The sequence below is a fragment of the Pezoporus wallicus genome, unplaced genomic scaffold (assembly GCF_028554395.1).
Source record: "Pezoporus wallicus isolate ANWC-B61680 ecotype Strahan unplaced genomic scaffold, APGP_CSIRO_Pwel_v1 contig_8166, whole genome shotgun sequence".
Lineage (NCBI taxonomy): Eukaryota > Metazoa > Chordata > Aves > Psittaciformes > Psittacidae > Pezoporus > Pezoporus wallicus.
This window is the reverse complement of record NW_026638114.1, coordinates 1,323,697-1,345,171: the sequence shown is the minus strand read 5'-3', so window position 1 is coordinate 1,345,171 and position 21,475 is coordinate 1,323,697. Positions and strand designations below refer to the sequence as shown.

The window sequence follows — 21,475 nt, the reverse complement described above, 5'->3', positions numbered from 1 at the left end:
ATAACAAGCTTCCATTTAACTCAATTTCATACACTGTTATTGTATTCCTGCAGTGATTTAAAAAGTGCATATCCCAGCACAAAGGAAACAAAACAGGAACGGCATTGCATTGTCACTGGTGAATTCAAAGTTAGCTACACTATACCTGGAAAAATCCAGCTTCCTTGTGCTGCAGCAATTCAGTGGGCCAGTTAATCAGGTGCTGCAAATCAGCGTAACTCTGTCTGGAAGCCTCAGCAATAACGCCAAGATGTTGCTCTCCAGATTACTTTTTGCTGAGCCTACATGCTTTATAAAGCCACTACAGCAAGTTGATAATGATGCATGAAATGAAAAATCCTTCTGAGCATACCCAAAAGCACTGTGGATGTGCAAAGCAATCGCAATGGTGCTGTGTTCCTTGATGGCTCTTACTACACGTATGTCCACACTAATATATCCAGGCTTTCACTGGTTTTATATAGGTGCAGCTCCACCTCTTGTAATGAATTTTACTCCTGATTAACACAGCCTTAAATATGAGTGGAGTCAGACATACAGCAGTATTCAGGTCAGGCCCAGAAAAAGGAACAGAATGTTGTGGGACTAAAGATGAAAACCATTAGTGGTGTCACTCCACTGATTCAAAGCAGCAGAGGATTTGGCCTAGTTACTTTCCTCATTGCCACGTCCACCCTCTGAGGCAAGGGTAGCTGGGTATTGTGAGAATAAAACCACTTTGGGGATGTATGTGCCAGTATCCCACATCAGCAGTGGTTCTTCCAGCATTACAAAACTTGCTGGAAACTGGAGACTTTTCAAAGTAAGTTTTCAATACTTTTCTATTCATCTCCATAGACACTGTGCTACTCAAAGGTTAGCAGAAATAGCTGCAGGCAGCAGAGGGATCGTAGAGAGATCACAAGAAACACAGCCTGGTTTCTGGAAAAAAAAGGAGATTCAGCTCCTCCTCTATACTATTACTCTGTACCACTTTGACCATTTTGGGGGCATTAAGTGTTGGAAATAGCTCAGAAAGCATTTGGCTCAACATCTATGGCTATATATCATAAGGACTACTATATAATGCAACTGCTTTAAATCCATCTTAACCAGAAAATGTAAGCTATATAATGCCAAAAACGTCATTAGAATGTAAGACTGCACATAGCCATACTCCTAACATCCTTCCAGGGTTCATTCCATATTGAAAACCAAAGATTAAACATACTGCCTCACACACATTACACCATTAACTTTGTAGCATAAATCAAAGCCAGTATTTTCTTTACTGCACTGGCTTCCTCAGCCAGGTACCAGGGAGATGAGATGTAGTACTAAGTATGTGGGAATCAGATCATCCTGAATTCAGTTTGGCTTAAACACTTGTGGAACTACGATCTCGGCTGACAATGACATTTAGGGATCTGAGTTGTTACAGGCAAATTTTTGCATCCCTACAGAATAGGATAGGAAACTGGAGACAAGTCCCCAGATTTATCACTCAAATGTAATGAAAGCAAGGCAACATATTTGTCTTAAAGCACAGAGCAACCACTCAGAGATGCTCATTACAGCAGTACCGGTTTATTTGACATCTATAGGTAAATGAAGGGGCTTATTTAATAGAATAGAATCATAGAATAGTTTGTGTTGGAAAGGACCTTAAGATCATCTAGTTCCAACCCCCCTGCCATGGGCAGGGACACCTCACACCAAACCATGCAACCCAATAGAATCATAGAATAGTTTGGGTTAATCACAGGATAGTTAGGGTTATTTCCTTGGTTTTATTCTGGATCTTGACTCACAGAGACTCTGGAGATACTCCAGATCACTTTCCTTCCTAGTTCTACTTGCTCTGCTTCCAAAATAGGGCAATGTTAGTTTGTTTTCTCTAAATTTGTTTATAAATCTCTTGATTCTTCATTGTTTGTAGCAAATTTCAACCTATGCCCAGTAGGCTTTGCTTTGTTTATTCGCAGCTTCTCTCAGTGAAGTTCTGTGGTCCGATTTGGACATCTTGGCCAATGCTTTTGACACATTAGCTATTTCATTTGCTCGTAATTCAGTCATCCAGCAATCTGATCTGGAGCTTTCTGTAATTACGTGACTCCTCAGGGAGCTGCTCCACAATGCTCCACCAACATTTTCCACCTCTTCAGCAAATTCAAGCAGATGTTTGATATATATATAAAGAAACCCATCTTTAATAATCTCTTTTTTAATTGCTTCTAATTAAGTTATTGCAACTGTAATGTCTCATATTTCACAATGTTTCATCTTGCACGTTTTCAGACTTCAAAATCTGCACAGTTACTGCTCTCTGGGAGGAGAAAACCACTCCCAAAACTGAAGGAGCATTCTGCTCTCCACATGGTGCACCATATTCTAGTCCATCTTTTTGGAATCACCTCCATTATAAATAATAACTTTAAAGTAATGTTTTAAATTATGGGGTTTAATGTTCCTTTTGGAGTTTTCTCGTTTCATTTCTTTTCATCATGCTGCATGCCTATGAAGACACAAAAACCTCGACAACATGAAGTTTCCTTACCTGTGTACCAGCTGCTTGCGGCTTACACAAATAGCAGTTTCATAGTCATGAGTGACACACACTTTATGTGGGCTGCACTTCACCTTCAAACATGGATCTTTAGATGGATCAAGGGCTATAAAAGAAAAGATACATTAAAAAAGAAAGTGAGAAATGTATATAAAGTTATCTCTTGCTTGGCAGATGACAAAGGGTTAGAATGAACACTCCCACTGCTGAGTGAATAAATGCTTTGCCATTTTATAGTATATGCTGCTGTTTTCAGACTGCATGTTAAACAGAGATCGACAGCCTGAAGACTGATTATTGAATAGTGATTTGAGTATAACTTGGCATTCACATTAGTATTAGACATGATACTTTGGGATAAAGTTCTGGTATAATAATCATGCAGTTCATTTCCTAGAAAAGTTATGGTGGAATAAAACACAATCACAAGTAACAAAATGACTAGCATTTTAGAAGCTATCTAATAACTGACATGCAATGTGACATGCAATCCTGCACTGGAAAGTGCAGGATACTAGGGCTTACCCTCTGGTATCCTCTTTATGGTTTTGATTAGGAAAGATCCCATGAACCTTCCTCCTGAACATATCCCTTTAGCAATCCTCTTGCTAAAATCTGGCTCACAGCCATACAGAGAAACTTCATCTTTGTGTAAGAACTGATTTTTAGATAGCTTTTTTTGGGCATTATTTTGTATGGATTTGACTTTCTGTTCCTCTACAATGTATCCTCAAATCACATTTTACCTCTTCTCTCCCTCCCCAGATAATGGGCCACTCTTGGAAATGAGCAACTTTAGTTTGGTTTTGGGGACTGTATAAAGCTTTTATTGCACATTACCATAACTGAGTTTCCCGTTTTTACAGAACCATTAGAGAAACTTTTAAAGGACACTCTTTGAAGTACAAGAAGCTTCACTTCACTATGTACCAAATCTCTTTATATGACAGCAAATGTCCTTTCATCAAGCAGAGGATTCTTCTGTTTTCCTGCCGTGCAGCTGTTTGGTGTTGGTTTAAACAGCCATAGCTACAAGTTCTCACCACATTAACACCCATTACACATTTGTGATGGGCAATTGAGCTTCAGTAGTGCATATGTATTTAGTGGAATGCCTTTGGTGCAAGACACTGGGGAAACCGTAAAAACAAAACAAAAGTGTTAAAAGCTTTTCTTTTTAAAGCCATTAAAACTGATGGAAAAGGGAGACCATGTGTTTCCTTACCATAAACAGCAAGGCATCAGCATCCCATGAGTTGCCATTAGGACAATACATAGGCACTGCGTGCGGGGCCAGGGTCGGCCCCACTGAAAAGACCACAGGCTGTTGCCTTTTAGTGTCTTTTCCAAGACAAAACTAACAGGCTGGAGGCATAGCCCATCCCCTTCTCTTTACCTTCCCAGAACACACAGGGTAAGATCGACTTTCTTAATCCTTTTACTTTGCTCTCACTGGAGACTGAGGCAGATACATGGCAGGGATTGAAATGGTAAGCCACAATTTCCTCACCTATTCTTAAGATGCAAACCAGAGCGAGATACCCTCCTTCTGCAAAGCCTTTGATGAGTGAGCACTACTTGGAGCATGAAGGGTCACCAGAGCATTGGTTGAGTGGGCTGATGAGATTCAAAGGTCACATCCACATAAAAATATGCAATGACCAGAAGTTTTGCTCGCCTGCAGCTGGCTTTGCTCTTTTACTGGAGCACATGCACGTTGTCTGCGTTTTGCTGGTGACACATCCTTGATGCAAAATGCTGCATCAACAGAAACCATTGTGCAAGTTGGCTAGGAGCCCAGGGCTAATAGCTGCCAACATTGCTGGGCTGCTGGTGAGTGCTCTCTGGCCTTGTGCTCGTAGTTTTCTGTCAGCCAGTTAGTGGGAATATGGGTTTAGCTTTGAAGGTCGATATGATTTTGTCATGAATAAGAGAAGCAAGATTTAGGCCCACCTGGTCTAGGGGACATCTTGCACAGTTTCAATACTTAGCATTAAAGAACTGTATCCACTTCAGGAATTCCTTAAGTCTTCTAAGGCAATAAAACCGCATGCAATTCTGAAGTATGTGCTCTGAAATAGCATCACACAATACACTATTGCTTAAAAAGACCCAACTTTCAAATATTTTGCAATTAAAAAATTGTGTATTGAAAACCGATTCGGAGAAAACTCCAGGAACAAACTTGCCAACAGAGTTTCAAGTTGACAAGCAGGTATTCTTTACTGCGGCGCCGGGAGACACGGGGGATAGCTCCTCCTAACGTGTGTCCCCGAATTGCTATGCAGGTCATCCTTACATGGTCACCGAGCATATTACATCATTCTCCAAAAGGTTTCCGGCATGCAGACAAAATGTGGTGGTCTTTAAGGGTCGTTTACTTTTCCCAACAAGCTTAATTAACATTACAGACATCGCAATCATCCTGGCCTTCTACTTATCAGTTAGTTTAACTGCTCTCATCCTGGGCATCCGCTAGTCCGGGATACTCCCCATCCCAGGTCCGGTCCTCCTATTCTGCTTTTCTCACACCTTTTGTACTGAGGCCCTGAGGGCCTGAAACTATGTCAACTACCTCCAAGCACCGCAGTTATTTTCCATTACAAAGCCATCAAACTTAACATTACTTAGAACTGATTACATTTGGTACTTTTGTGTCTCCTTGTCTCAAAACGGAAACTGTTGTAGAATGGTCATCAGTTGGAAGCAAAGGGATGGGAAAAGATGTGGTTGAAATCCCAGTCACTATTTCCATTTATATAAGGCCTCCACTTCACTTCTGTGTCTTGCTTCTAAAATCTGAAAAGAATTACCTGGCAATAACAACAAATAAAGCTCTTCCCTTCTTGCATGTTGGATGAATTATTTCATTCATGGTGGAAAAGCTCATGAAGATCTTTGAGTGGAACACACTATAGAAGATCATTTATTGTTCATTACAAGCAGCCCTTACACACAGTTCAAAACCAGTAGAAGGAAGTTTATTAAATTGAAGCAAAACTGTGGGCTATGTCAGAAGGCACCCAAAAACCGCACAATGTGAATTATTATTTAAGGAGTTTTTTCCCCACTTATGCAAAATGCGTGATCCATATGCACATAAAAGGTCAAAATAGGGATTTCTATGTCTGCAAAGTTCCTCAAGATATTAAGTAAGTTTGGAAGGTTGCCCCTCCTGCTAAGCAACACGAGCCCTAAGGAGAGCTTGTAATAAGAAACAATTTCTGGAATATGCTAATCAAAGATCCTGCTTTGTTAATCAGATTTCTACATGACTAGGAGCAGATGCTCATCATCTGCAGAAGAAAAGACCCTTGGGAATAAGATGAAATGCAACAACCGTATTTGTCATCACAGTTCTTTCTGTCCTAAAGCGATGAGTCTGAAATCTTTGACAAGGGAGAGCCAAAAGTACAAATAAATAAATGAAAGTGGGAAGAGGAGGAGTCAGTAAAAAAAACACAACAAACCTGAGTTTTTTATTGTAAAGATGTTATTCTATCAGCTTGAAAAGAAAACTGCAGCCATCCTTTTTCTGTGTCAAAGAGTTTGCATACAGTTACTCAGGTCTGTCTGCACAGTAACAATAGAAATACCTTAAGCTTGGCTTTAATATGTGATATGTTTAATATTCCACTTTTTCTTTAGACTGTGAAGGTGAAATCGATGTGGTTGGTTAATCTGACCTGGCAGTAGCTGACGACTGCTCCAAAACTTCTGGAGGGGATATATGTTCAGGCAGTATTACAATTAAAGGTTTCACATGAAGATAAATTCTTTCATGAAACCCCACTTGAGTCACTATCTTTTTGTGAGTCCAGCCTTCATATTTTCTTGTCCTGAGCTTCTCCCATGCTGATCAAATCTCTGCACAATTGGTCTCCAAGGGAAATACCCATCCCGGAAGACAGGTGGCTGAAACACAGGGAAATGCAGCACTGCACATCTCTCAGTATAATCATTTTCAGAAGCTTTTAGCCCTGGGAAAAGAAAACTTAGAATCTCTGGAGTTTTATCTCACTCAAAAACCTCACGCTTCCTCACTGCACACCTTCATGTTTCTGTCGATGACACTTGTTTTCTGGCCTACCGTCCTGGCACTCTGAGCTGTGAAGTCTCTTCCTGCCTGCCAGAGCACAAGTGAAGAAGTGTTTAGATGGACTCAAGTTTCTGCTTCATTGGCCACAACACTTCTGTAGGAAACCTGTACTCATAGGTTAGCTGATTGCACTGCAAAGGGGAAAGGGTTTCATATGTAGGCAGTGACCCAAAACCTGTGCTGGGCCCATTTGTAAAAATAGAGGTGTGGAATCAGAATTCCTGCCACTGAGAGAATAAAGACTTGCATTCCCTTTTTTTGCCGAGTTTTTATTATGCATAGCAACCTAAATTCCCTCTTAAAGCTTTGAATCCTCTGTGGTTAACTTACAGAGATACCAGAGTAATTGGAAACAATAACCACCAGTGATTGCATCAGACCATTAGCAACCTCCTCTTGCTATGCTGTCATCTCTTTCTAAACCCCAAAGGATTACAGGCACCAGCAGTATCCCAAACCCCTTTCTCTCCCAGCTCCACAAAGGGCATCAGAGACCATTTGCTCATGAACTGAACCTACTTTCTTCTCCCCTCCCTGTACCATTCACCAGAGGCCGTGCGTTCCCAATATAAATCAGTGATGGACAAAGACCTAACACCAGCGGTTGAGATACTTTTCTATTACATTTCATGTTTTTATATATTACCACAATAAAAAAAGACTTACGACTTGCAGGAAACCCCTCAGTTCAGACAATGGCAGTACAGGCAGAACTTGCTTTGCAAGGCTGTACCTCCATAGGCGCAGTTGTGGGTCATTGTGTTAATCATAATGGAGTACATTTATTTTTCACGCATTTGACTTTAAAAGGGTGATAACAAATAAGTACTTTCAACGTCTTGCAGCAATGGATGTGTAATCCTGCAGAAACTGTACAACTAGTTCACAGCAAGATTTATGAGCTCGATTCTGGTTTTATGACCATTTGTTTGGGGGAAAGGAGTAATTTCCAACTCCCAGCTGCTTCGTGGAGCTGAAACAAACTACACAATCCAAAAACATGGCATTATGTAAATATTGGGGGGGCTGTTTTCAAACCTGCCTGACAATAAGCACTATGATCACTCACTGATAAAATACTTCTGCATAACGAAATGTCAGGAGCAGTTGCTTTCATGCAATCCCCTTGGAACTGCTCTGACTATATGAGAAAAGAAAAACATCTGTTGACAAAGGTATGATGAAGCGGAAAACAGGACCTGCTGCCTTTAATGCAGAGATCCTAGTGTGTATTTTAAGACAAAAGAGACTGATAATAAACCAAAGGCTCTCAATTTAATGATGCATTACATTATAGGTGTGCTGTTTAATATTATTATGTATTACTTGATTCCAGCAATATGCCACAGGCAAACATGAGAAGGAAAGCACAGCTCCTGACTGTACAAGGCATCAGCTAGGGCACAGGAATGAGAAAGCTGTGGACTGAGCTGGCCTGGGTAGGCAAGGGCCAAAGGCTGACTCTTCACTTGGCTTCCTCCCCATTCAGAGTGAAACTCAAAAGGCAGCTCATCCAAGAGGCAATGCTTCGAATTAGCATCTCATCTCCTCTTGCAGCATGGTGACAGCCAAAGAAAGTGTGATCAAAGCAGAGAGGTTGACTTGGAGGAATTTTGCTCTATGCTTCTTCGAAAACTGTTGCATAGCAAACATGCAAGAAGCCATACAGCCACCTTAAACTTGTATTAATAAAAACCTCTCCTAACACGGACCTTGACTTTTTGCTAGGAAGGGGCATGCTTTCAACACATGATAGCTAAAAACAGTTTTGGTTTTAACATTTCACTTGTTTAAAGTAAAGCATAGACCTCCCCCCAGAATTAGAGCTTCTACTAGGGGGCCTATAGGGATGCTAGGGAGGGACTCTTCATTAGGGACTGGAGTGACAGGACAAGGGGTAACGGGTTCAAACTTAAACAGAGGAAGTTTAGATTGGATATAAGGAGGAAATTCTTTCCTGTGAGGGTGGTGAGGCACTGGAATGGGTTGCCCAGGGAGGTTGTGAATGCTCCATCCCTGGCAGTGTTCAACGCCAGGTTGGACGAAGCCTTGGGTGAGATGGTTTAGTGTGAGGTGTCCCTGCCCATGGCAGGGGGGCTGGAACTTGATGATCTTAAGGTCCTTTCCAACCCAAACTATTCTATGATTCTATGATTCTACTCAGCTTTAAAGTAGATAATTTATGTTTTTTTTTATTCTTAAGGTGAACATGGCCATACATATTACCTTAAAGAGCACTCAGGTGAACTTTGTTCTGCCTCTCTGTGAAAACATGACAGTTTCCAATACTCCAGTGATAAACTCCAATCAATCCATGTGCTGAGTTTAGACTGCTAGCAGAGCTTAGTCTGAGTGCAACAGGACTACCCCACTGAGCTTGTATGGACAAGACACCTATGTGAGCTTGTGATTGACTTCAGATGGTTTCTGACTACACTCTTTCCCCAGAGTGTACTTTACACCATGCTGAGTGGCTGAGACCACTGGAGTCGAGTGTCACAGTTCTTCTCAGTGCTGAGATTGTTAATTCTGGATTTAGAAAATGTTGCTTAATAACAGATTACACCCCCCTGCCCTGTCTAAACTGCAAATAATTACCAATGGGTTTTATTCTGCTTCTGCAAATCTCGCCAGAAATCATTCTGCTTCATTAGGGAGAAAGTTGGTGTTAGCCCTCCCCCAAGTCTAGGGGAGAACATGTCTTCGATTAGCAAGCTCAGATAATCCAAGTCTCTTTCTCTCTCGCATGCTTCCCCTCTGCATAATTACTCCGAGCAATTTGCATACAGAAATCAATTCAGCTGAAAATTAATTACCCTAAGCCTGAATGTTTCAAACATGGATGTGAATTATTTTCAGCAAATGGAATTTCTCCAGGCAGTCGAACAGCAGCATCTCAAACTGTCAGCATTTATTCCATCCCTGTGAAGTATCCTTGTATAGGTTTGCTTTGGAGGACTCTAACATTTGAGTGGCTGAAGCCATTGGTATAGTGCATAGAAACATCTATTTTAATTTTTACAGGCACTTTAGAAAACCATTTCTTACAACTGACACATAATTGCTTCTGACATTGCTAAGGGCCATCCAAGGCAAGAGATGCTTCAAAGGACTCTGCAGATTTCCTTTTTGAAGCAGAGGATAAGAACCTGAGTATTTAAATGAGTTTCTTTGACAAATGTACAGAAATCTGATGCAGTGAAAATAAGTGAAGGGAAAAAAAAGACAGCAAAGGTAAGTTAGGAAATGTGTGCTATTGGTGGATGTGATAATCAGTCACAGCCAGCAGGGTAGGTATTTGGCCAGCAGCTAGCAAAGAGACACACAAAAGACCAAAGTTATATTGCTAAGGACTCATAAGAGAAAAGCTCCTGTTCTGATTTCTGACAATGAACCTCTCTGGTTTATATCTTAAGAGACTGCAAATATATCTCAAATACTTCCCTACACTGGGACAGGTTTTAAATATCTCAGATCCTCAGATATGTTTAGGGAAGACATTTGTCTTTTGAACACTTTCTTTTGAATCTGGAAAGACAAACATCCACTGGTAAGAAGCAGGTGTGGAACACAGCTGGGTACTTGCTTTGCTCTTCAGCTAGCACCAGGTTCACTTCTAACCAACAATTCCCCTGCCTGCAAGGCAAAGGTTCAATGAACATACAAGTACAGAGCACTCCCATGGTTCAATAAAGTCTAATCTGGCACCAGTGCCATGATGTTTCTCCCAGTTCCAAGCACTTCCATTATGTGATAATTTCTGCTCATATGTGCTATACCTGAGGGGATGTTTCTGCATCCCCCGGTAAGCTAAAGGGAAAACAGACCTAAAAGACCCACAGACAGGACACTGGTCAGATGTTCCATTCAATCATCAATTCCAGGAAGTAGCGATGGCACAAAAATAACCCACTTTTCCAGGACTCACAGGGCTTTGGCATATGTTTCATGACAGCAGCTCTACAGTTTGGTTTAGAGTCCCCAAGGCCCCCAGGGTGATCCAGCCTCAAGCTTCCTGGGATAGAAGTGTAGAGCTTCAAAAGACTGCTCTAATCTTTAGCTGGTGGAACATGAGAAAATGAAGAAGCCTTTGTTCCTGCCCTGCAGGGAGGACACAGCTCTGCAGTATCTGTCTTAACAGATACTTAACAGGAGCTAAAAACTGTTTCCTTCAGTCAGCCTCAGGTCTCTGCTCCCTTTTCAAAGGAACCCTATAACAACCCAGTCAAGCATCTCTGACAACAGGCATCCTGATGCTCACTCCAGATGATCTCCACCTTTCCAGCTTGTCACTGCTTGGCCAAAGCAGTGTGGCTCTTTCTGCAGGAAAGCCATCACTGATCCCCACTCCTGGGTGCCTCTAAGCCCAGCCCTGCCTCTCCTGGAATGAAAACTGCTCCCTTAGACTTTCAGTCACAATCTTCTAGCAAATGAGTGCGAGGAAAACAAAGAGAAAGCACCTGGATCTCCACACTGGTACAGCTGGCTAGCTGATAACTGCTTGTGCAATGACTGTCAGTCAGATCTCAGGTTTGTAAGAAGCCTAGCCTGCATTTTCTATCTCTGTGATTGAACCTGGGTCCTGCAATACTGGATGATTCCCTTAAATCTCTAGACCCTAATACCAGAGCAGGACTTCGGTTTTCTCTTCAAAAGCCAATATGATTTTATTCTTACTGCTGCTGGGGAAATAATAAATATAAACTAGAAAGATTTAAAAATATCAAAGCCATACGATAGACTTGGTATCATTATATATATCTATGTATATGATATTTAAGATAGCTTTGAGGTTTCTGAATGCTTGCACTTGACAATCCTGTGGCAATTTTGAAATGCCAGGTGTAATTTTGCCTGTGAACTGACCTAGACCAGATCTGCTTTCTGTTACACTGCAGTGAGCTGTCATTTATTTAGTGGGATTTGATTTGATACAAATTATTTCACTCCAAGGCCAATGAAAGCAGGTTATACTTTCTTCAGAATATAATATTTTAGATTATTCATGTATAATTAAAGATACATCTTTCCCATTTCAGATTACTACAAACACCTACTTTGATTTGCCTGGGGAGAAGTCACATTCTATGTCATAAAACACTTCTGTATTAATTCTGAAGCTGCTGTGATTTATACTTTAACTGAAGCAATCATATAATGGGAAAAGAATTACAGCTATTTAATTCTGATACCAGTTTGTGATAGTGATCCCTTTTCCAACCTTGATTAAAATCTATAATCAAGTGTAATACTGTGAACTGAGCAGAAAACTGAAACACTATAGAACTCCTCTGTATTTTTCACTGAGAAAAAGCTCTTACCAATCAAATTTGATTATTCCTCAACAGATATTTTATGCCATTAAATCTCCTTTGAAAACATGAACAACAAACAGATCTTTTTCGTGCTTAGATTTTAGAGGTAATGCAGAAGCAAAAGTTCATCCCTGTTATTACTGCTTCCATCAGCAAATAGGAAAAATAAGGACCAAATGACTGTTTCTATGAATCAGTATTTCAGTACGGAAACCTAAACTTCTTTTCTAACACAGCACTATGGAGAGCCAGGCAAGCATTGAACATTCTGGATATGAATTCTCTGAAAGGCTGCCGTGTTTGCTTTATTTGTCCACAGACTGAATGGTCAACTTTGTGACAGCAGCTCCCAGCCAGACACCCTGTGTAGCTTCATGTACTTGAATTTAAATGTTAAATTAGACAAGACATTGCAGCCCTGGATATGAGAAACCCTTTAGTTTTTCCATTAAGATCTTCTGCTTATTTGCTAGGATAAATGAAGCAGAATTTAGCTCCAATCATTATCCACTATTAGGTTTTAAAAAGTAGGATCTCATTTTATGTTTCATTAATAAGGTACAAAATGGATGGCATCCTTTGAATTGGTATGCCACAGAAGAAGTCCCAACTTTCCCCTTGCTCTTGACATTCTCAGCATCTTAGTGCATGGGCAGTGGCTGTCCTAGCCAGTGGGGAAGGAAGGATGCCCTTAGATTGTTTCCTTGTTCTATCATTGTTTCTTTTGTGACTTGGGGATGAGTTAAGCCACTCTGTGCTTCCCTCTCTTGTTCAGCATTTAAAATGGAGATAGCAATAATCACTGTCTAGAAATCATGCTGGGGCTCTCAGAAGGCATCTTAGAATCCAAGCAAAGGCTGAATGATTTGTAATGTAATAATATCAAACTAGTTAAATTCTGCAGAACTAAGAGTTGTTTCATGTTCATTTGTGGCAGTCTGATTGTTGCCATGGAAACATGGGCAAAACACTTCATTTCCTACATCAACAGAGGAAGATTTGTTTCCATATTAGTTTTAGTTTGCAATGAGCAAAACAAACACAAAGATGGGAGGCTTTTTCAAAGACTGATTTCATTCTGAAAAGACAGTTTCAGTCCTATCACATGGAAACAGCTCCTGCCAACCTGATACCACAGTGGAAAATCTTGTGAGATGGGCAGCATTCTGCAAACACTTCTGGATTAGGGATGAAACAGAAAAATCACAGACCTGTAGGTTTATAGGTAAAGAATTTACTGTCTGAAGAAATCACCAGAATTAAAGTTATAGGGATTTTAGCCATGAGACGTGACAAAAAAAAACCCTACAGAATGATTTAGGCTGAGGAAGTTGGGGCTGTTCAGCCTGGAGAAGAGAAGGCCGCGTGGAGACCTCAGAGCAGCCTTCCAGTATCTGAAGGGGGCCTATAGGGATGCTGGGGAGGGATTCTTCATTAGGGACTGTAGTGACAGTACAAGGGGTAATGGGTTAAAACTGAAACAGGGGAAGTTTAGATTGAATATAAGGGGGAAATTCTTTCCTGTGAGGGTGGTGAGGCACTGGAATGGGTTGCCCAGGGAGGCTGTGAATGCTCCATCCCTGGCAGTGTTCAAGGCCAGGTTGTACAAGGCCTTGGGTGACATGGTTTAGTGGATCTTAAGGTCCTTTCCAACCCTAACTATTCTATGATTCTATGATTGCTGCTGCACTACACATGGCTTCTACATCACCTAGAAATGTGCAACACAAAACACATCACAAGTGTAAATTGCTGGCGGCTGGCTGGGTTAATCGATTGTTGCCTAGTGTAATTTTCATTGCTTTTGAGAGCAATTACCTAAGCAGGAAATGATGAAGTTCCTCTCTGGATAATCAATTAGTCATTTAATTGGTATCTGGAAGAGGCTTAAACGGGAAATAAATGAAAGGACAAACACCTGTCCTGCCTGTTCCTAAAGTGCAGCAAATATAAATACAGCAAAGAGAATTCCTTCTTCTATCATGAGTTTAATGAAAAGAAGTGCTGGGAAAATCAGTAAATACCTAAGGACATTCCTCACTGCACAGTGTAAGAGAGAATCTCGAATGTGAAACAAGTCAAAATGAAAACTCATAAACTACAAATTCATTTTGTAAAAATTAAGTCCACTCTGCTGGCATTGACCAGCCAGCACTGGAACCGTGCCCAAAGGCAGGAATTTTGAGCCTGGGAGTTTTTAAACAATAGGAAATTGGCAATTTTTCTGCTCAGAATGAAATGAAAGGGTAAAATAAGCAGCTCATCTCAGAAGTGGAAAAAGCGGGTTTTCAAATGGGCTGGAAGATAGAAAGTGGACACAAGGAAGAGTACTAGCATTGCAATTTAGAAGTGTCTAGTGGTATGATAGCAATGAAAATATGAAGGTATAGGACTTGTACGCTCGTGCAGAACAATGCATACAGAAGGAAAAAACCCAACACGGGGGTCTCTATACAGGCTTTGTTTCTTGCTATACTTCAGTTGCTAAAGTCATGTGGAAACTGATGATCAACTTTTAATTCCTACAGCTCCTCTCTTGGTTTTGTGACCTCTAAATTGAGTTTTAACAACACAAGATCACCTCTGCAAAGCTGCTGCTAAAACAACACCCTTTGCAGTTGGTGTTTTATAGTTCTCTGGCAAATGCTGAAATTTGTGTCTCATTAATGCATTCCAGGGCATCTTGATACATCTTTTCCTAAGTAATTGATAGTAATTTAAACACATAGGAACAACGTTTATTGAAGGCATTAAATGGATTCACAGTTTAATTAAAATGCTTTATGTTTCTCAAAAAGTGATACATTGATGAAGATGTCAACTGACAGAGGAAAAACGCTATTTCTCTTGCCAATACTTAGCTAAAATAATCCTGAAAGGAGACGCTTTATGAAGAATTAAAGTTTGAACAGGTCCTTGTGGATACTTGGGTAACTGTCTGGAATAACTAAAATGTTGTTTTGTCCTTTTCCTATAGAGAAAGAGTTGAGGCTGCCTCAGGCGATACAGCAGCAAATTCTGTAACCTTGTACTCAGCATGGTAGTTAAAATCCACTTCTACAACAGAGCAGCAACTGTTCATAGGAGAATTGCTTGATTTCCGAAACACCTAGGCAAGAAATGCCTTGAAAAAGAGTGAGCTTCCTGAGTTATGAAGCAAGACTGAATTATTCAGGGTTCCTGATGAACATGTTACTTTTTATAAGAACAAAGATAAAATAATAAAAAGGAACCAAGTATACCAGTATTGCTGAATAATTCAAACACAAAGTAACAATGGAATTGGAAACTGGGTTTTACTGCCTTTCAGGGACTACGCATTACATTTCCAGAGACAACTTGTCTGACCTATCTCCAGACATATCTGCAGGCATTGCCCCAAGTTCAAGACAAGAATAATGTGAAGAGGAAGAAAGTGTTACAGTGGTTTGGACACAGGAGATGGGAAAGAGGAAGGACACTAGGAAACTACTGCTATAGTTCCAAATGAACTAACTTCATTCAGTTTTCATCTGAAAAGATGTAAATGCAACCTGTAACTGCCATATATCCCCTTCTAGACTTGACTGTTCCTAGTGGATATTGAAAGCCCAGGAGGATAAGCAGTGGATCTCAGGCTTGAAGGAATACCAAATAACGCCAGATTCTTTTCCACTGTAAGCAAGATCCTTGTTGAAAAATGACAGTCAGAAGACAGAAACAGTATAACTGCAACCTTAGTATTAAGGAGAAAAAAACATTTCCATTTATATAAATGTGCTGTGATGTTAAGGGAACAGAAATTGTATTTTCATCACAATTTATCCACCCCCCTGCTTCTTCTATAGAATATGCTTCGATTTTAATGAGTAAATCGACATTTTAATAAGGGTGCACCACTACAAAGAGGTCTCCTCTACTGTAAGAAGAGGGCAGAACAAACCATACAGTAAGACAAATGGACAATAAGGGAGTATCTCTGCTCCTTTTTCATTCCTCCTCCCTCCCCTGTAGTGTTTGCAATACCCCTCCGTGTTACTTGGGCTGACACTGAACTGGAAAATAAGTTTAGCTTGATTTAACCATATTCAAACATTAAAATCTGCTCAGAGAAAATGTGCTTGCCTGACATGATTACTGAATTTGCATCTATAATTTGGGCAAGATCACTTTTCCGGCTGATTTCATAGCACTTTCCAGGATAGATTCACTGCCAGAAAACCTAACTCAAAATTTTCCTCTGCTCTAAGTCATGTCAGAACAAGGGCTGTAGACAACCTGAATATACTACGTGTGCAGGAGAGAAAAAACTAACCAAGAGCTTCCTGTCCTGTGTCTGACCATTTTCCAAGACTTTGGATATTACAGTAATTTTCTTTACAGCGATACAGAGGTGGGGAACAGCTGTACAAACCAGCAAGCCTAAGCAGCAGTTAAGTTACAGCCCAATTGACTAAATCACAAGCCTTGAAAAGAAATTGTCACATCAGCTTTTACTGTTGCCACAGAAGTAGTTGTAGTGTTCAGTAACGTTAAGCTCAGCAACAGCAGAGTAAAACTGTACTTCTGCCCATAATGCTGGAGAGCCATTAGGTTGTACATCACCACCTGGAAGCAGGGAATCAGTGTTCCAGTTCAGGGTATTTAATTCAGCTACTTTCATAACCATCCTTTGCTCTTTAATACAAAGACATACACACCAAAACCCTGAAAACATTAAGAAATCATAATGAAAAGAAGTATTTTAATGTATTATTCCATGTACATGTCTGGTATAAATGAGCTACTGGGATATATCACAAGAACTCAGATTAAACTTCAGCAACAGCCTTTGTTCTCATGTGCAAGACCTAATGAGAGAATTCCTTTCACTCTTTCTCACACAGTATCAATTTCATGCCCTATAGGTTTGTAAATGGCCCACAAATCTTTGTGATTTGTCTTTTTCTGTAAAGGAAAACTACCACATCAGGTCTTTTAATGTGAGCTGACCGGTCAATAACAGTCAAGAGATATCTATTAGGCATAATAGGCTCCTTAAACATGGAAGATGCTGTATAGGACATGGCCATTAGTATATGTGTAGCCTTTACTAGTGGCTCTCAGTGTTTGCTGAAGGAGGATGGTGGTCCCACTAACATTAATATCTAGACAGGGTTTTTTTAAGGGCTTGGCAAACCCTTCAGAACAGCAGGAGAAGGTGTCAAAGTGCCAATGTCATTGTTGCAGAAGAAACACCCTTTCTTCCCTCCTTTAAGTGAATTGTCTTAGCAGCTCCTCCTTGAAGTTTCCTATGAAGCTAATTAGTTTAGCAGGTTTTCAGGCTGCAGAATGATTTGAAACTCAGCATGTTCTGGTAATTTGTTAGCGTGTCTAAATTTCCCATCACTTAACTACATTTTCACGTGGATTTCTGGATCATTTGGCTTTATACTGTAACAGGACAAAGCCAAAAGGCTGTGGCTAAAAGGGCTTTACCGACCCCTGCTATTTACTTACAGCCTGAGAAAGCAAACCAATGCAGAGCAACTTTGGCAGGCTCATGACTACAAACATGGAAGAGTGATGTGTGGTTTTACTGGCAGCGGACTAGCAGGTTTTTTAGTGAAATGAAATGTTCATGTAGTCTCTCTTTTCAGTGAGTAACCTCAAGTAAGCTTTTCATCATGCTTAAAATCCCAGAGCGTTGAGTGCTGCTCCTGTAAAATGCTGTTCATCCACAGCTTCCTCTGGTGGCATTAATTGGCAGCCTCAACAACTGCCACAGAAGAGTCAACATCCATGAAGAGCCATTACCTGTATGGGAAGCACTAAGTGCCTCTACCAGAGAAAATGGAAGCCAAACATTAGGCACAGTTTGGGTCAATGACCCTATCTCTGCATGGCGTTTTGGCTCCAGTATCTTTGTAACTCAGGCTTGAAAAAGCTCTCAGAAAGAGGAGACTGGAATAGCTAGAATCTTTAATTTTCACCCATTATGGCAGTTCCCATGTAATGAATAATTCACATCTATGTTATTTGCTTGAACTGCTGAATGCTGGGACTCACAACCACATAATTAGCTAATAAAGAATAGTGGATTTGTTGCATGCTTCATTTACCAGTTTCTCCAAATTAATGTAATGACAACATGCATCCATATGGAACACATACATAAGCAATGTTGGAAGAAGAAGTCCTAAAAGCATCACATAAGTACTACTAACATATGGGTAATGTATGTAGCTTCAAAATGGTGTTAAAATTTGTCCAGTGCTATACTTGAACATGTAGATTTGCCATGCAACACATACCATTATACTGCTGAAAGGATCCTACATCTTTCTACAGCTGGAATCAGAGATAGAGAAATGCACAACTGATCACACTGTCTTTCAGAATGGAAGCTTTTGGCTTTCCCCAAGATCATCATCTGGAAGCACTTTCTTAGGTTAGGTTACACATTTAATTAGAATTACATTACCCATCAAGTTAAAAGCTTTTAGACATCTTTTACTATTTCTTTGAGATTAAGTGTGCCTGTTATCAACTTGCCTAGGTCATACCTTAGCAATATGCAAATATACAGCACAGGCTTAGATTTAGTGGGAACAGATGGAAAGCCCTTAGGGGACTATTGCTGCCCATTAATGACATCTCAAGCTGTGCCCACACTCCCACGGCTAGGGGCTTCCTCTCCAGCACCATGAATTTTCCAAATCCAGTCAAAAAGGAATTGTAGTATTTTTATTAGAAAGGAGAAAGTGCAGTTGGTATTTTGGTAACGTTTGAAAGAAGTATTCAAGACATAATTTGTACATCAGAGATAAGGATGGAATAGGGCGTGAGGCCCTCTGTCTTCTGCCTGAAACTGATACAGGCTTTAATGGAGTTGCACTGGGGATCTGGCTTAAGTGGGCTGGCAAGAGAAGGAAACAAATGTGGAATAGCTAATGAAGCAGAATGTGAGTGAGCATCAACCAGCGTGATAGCCTGTGATGACTCTGAAATAAAGACATGTGCTCTTCTTGTAGAATTGAGAATTACAGACTCCTGAGGCAAACCTTTAGCAGGGAACACCTAATTGAATAACCCCCAGGGAATACTTCATGTCCTATGAAGAACAGAAGGCTCCCTGTATTGGTAAGTGAAAAAAAGAACAAACCTAAAAAATATTAACTAATGCCCTTGGAAATTCCATGAGAGAGAGACAAGTACTCAGAGACAAAAGTACCAGAGATTATTCTCGAGTGTTGCATCCTCTGTGGGCTCCCTGACCCCATTGCTATCTCTAGCACACACATTACTCGAGAGCTTGCAAATGCAACTGAAGTGCTACAGAAATGCTGTATTTCAGCATGCCAGAATGCTCGGGGACTTTAATCACAGGTCATCTACTTGCTGACATAAAGTAATCCTAAACCTCTCCAGTGAGAGTTTGCCCAGCTCCCCTTTGCCAATTCAGCTTGCAGCCAGTTTACCTCTAGGGTACATCTTCATCTTTGAGGAAAGACTTACTCATCTCACTTCAAATGACTCAGAGGATTCAATACCCAATTAGCTTGCTGAAAATCTACCCGTTCCATCATTTTGCCAGTTGGAGTGAGTATGCGCTAAATTTACTTACCAACATCAGCTTCTTGGATTGTAACTTGCCATCTTATCTCATCAGCACTGCCTTGAAATACTGACCTGGGAAACTCATTGATGTCTTGGGGGATGATATGTGTGTGTGTGGTGGAATTTCGTTAATTAGCCACCTACCAAATTACTCCGTCATGAGGGAACAAGTATAACTGATACTACATTTCCTAGATAAGTCTGCAAACAGCACAAAGGCAAGAACAAGCATCTATAGCCCAACATGATCTTAAATCTTAGACTGTAGGATAACAATCAAATTCTGGTACAACTAAATACCTCAATGCAGTGAAAACTAGAGTTTGCAGTACTGCTTACTAGTTACTTAGAAATTAAAAAGCTCATCTGTCCACTACCCAGCTGAAGTCTAAGTTGCCCTTGCTGCTGCCTGATAACTAAACGAATCCTTCTGCATTATAGAAGACTACAAGCAGCACGCTATTCTTTATGCTGTTTCAGTTGAGGGCTTGTAATTTTTAGCTACTAACAGTAACTTCAAATGGATTAACCAGGTATCTGAAGATCATATGAACATATCCAGAGATTTCTACCAAGCTGAAGTGATAGGATCTTGAGTCTACAGAAAAATTAGAACTTTATTTTGGTACCATACTTATAAACAAGCACCAACAACGCCGTTCTTAGCCTTCAATTTATTATCCTGAAAATTGATCAAATATATCACACCCACTGAAAATTCATGTGATCCAGATTAGCAGGTTGCCTAGAAAATTAGAAGGAAACAAAAGGAATAAGCTGCATTTACTGATGGGATGTCCATTAAGCAGTGTGTAGAAAATATACGGATAAAGTAGAGGGAGTGATGGTGATGACAACCCGAAGGCAGAACTCCAGTTACAGGATGCTGTCACACCAACTCTTGGTAAAGGAGTATGGGCTTGGTGAGGCATTTCAAAACTGGATTTGCAAAGCAGGCATTGAACCTGTCTCGCGTGGTATCACGGCACAGATTTTAGCTGTGGCAGGTAAAACCAGATTGCTATTTTGAGAGCCCCTGAATTCATTATGTGCCTACCTGTAGCCTAGTCAATGAATACACATTCCATCATCTTGATGAACAGCATAAAGAATGATTTCCCTCATTAATACAAATTGAACTTTCATTTCCAAGCAAGTTAGATTATAAGAGGCTGTAAGAATGTGGCTAGCCTTGCCCTCCTACTCAGGATACGGCCCTAATTAACACCCCTGTGGTCAGTTTTCTAGTATTATGATTCAGAATTTTGTGTTTCAAATGTAATGTGTTTAGAGCATTCAGTAGCTGGAAAAGTGGAAAAATACATTGATCAGGTGTTCTTACTTTAAGAACGAGCTTTAAGGAACATGCTATTGGTGTAACACCCTGGTGAAACACAGATTACACCAACTACTGTATATTCCTACATATAAATGAAGCTTGTATTTTAAAAAACAAAAGACCAAGCTTGGATTCTATGGCATTGAACCTTCATGTGATAATGATATAAGTGGAAGTTTCATCTCGGCATCTTCCTTTGCCTGCCCTGTCCTGGTTTTAGCCCTCCACGACCTGCGAGTTCTGTGCATGAAGACACGGTACTGGGAAGCAACTGTAAGATGCCAGAATTTGTCATTCAAGGTTCTAAACTGTTACAGTGATGACACAGTTCATTAAAAGGTAATAAATACCAAGGACGGTATTTTAAGTGATGATGAACACATGCTGAATTTACCACAAAATGGGATCAGTTCAAACTCTTACTCAAGGTGGTTGTCTGAACCTCTGCTTTGAGGAATCTGTGGTATGGAAAGGTATCACACACAGCTTTGGTGTGCAGGGACTGCTAATGGTGATGGGAGCTGCCACGTCAATAACACACTTTCAAACTGAAGCATTTTTTCTATTAGCTGAAGCAATCTGAAGTGCTTGGTATTTAT

The 21,475-nt window shown here is 40.4% G+C and overlaps 1 protein-coding gene across 1 annotated transcript in view; it reads right to left on the bottom strand.

The window, feature by feature from the left end:
- SPOCK1 (SPARC (osteonectin), cwcv and kazal like domains proteoglycan 1) overlaps positions 1–21,475 on the bottom strand; it is a 285,227-nt gene that overhangs the window by 113,609 nt on the left and 150,143 nt on the right. Inside the window, exon 4 of the mRNA XM_057409448.1 lies at positions 2,537–2,651. Within this exon, the coding sequence (XP_057265431.1) occupies positions 2,537–2,651 (115 nt within the window). The remainder of the gene's footprint in view (positions 1–2,536; positions 2,652–21,475) is intronic.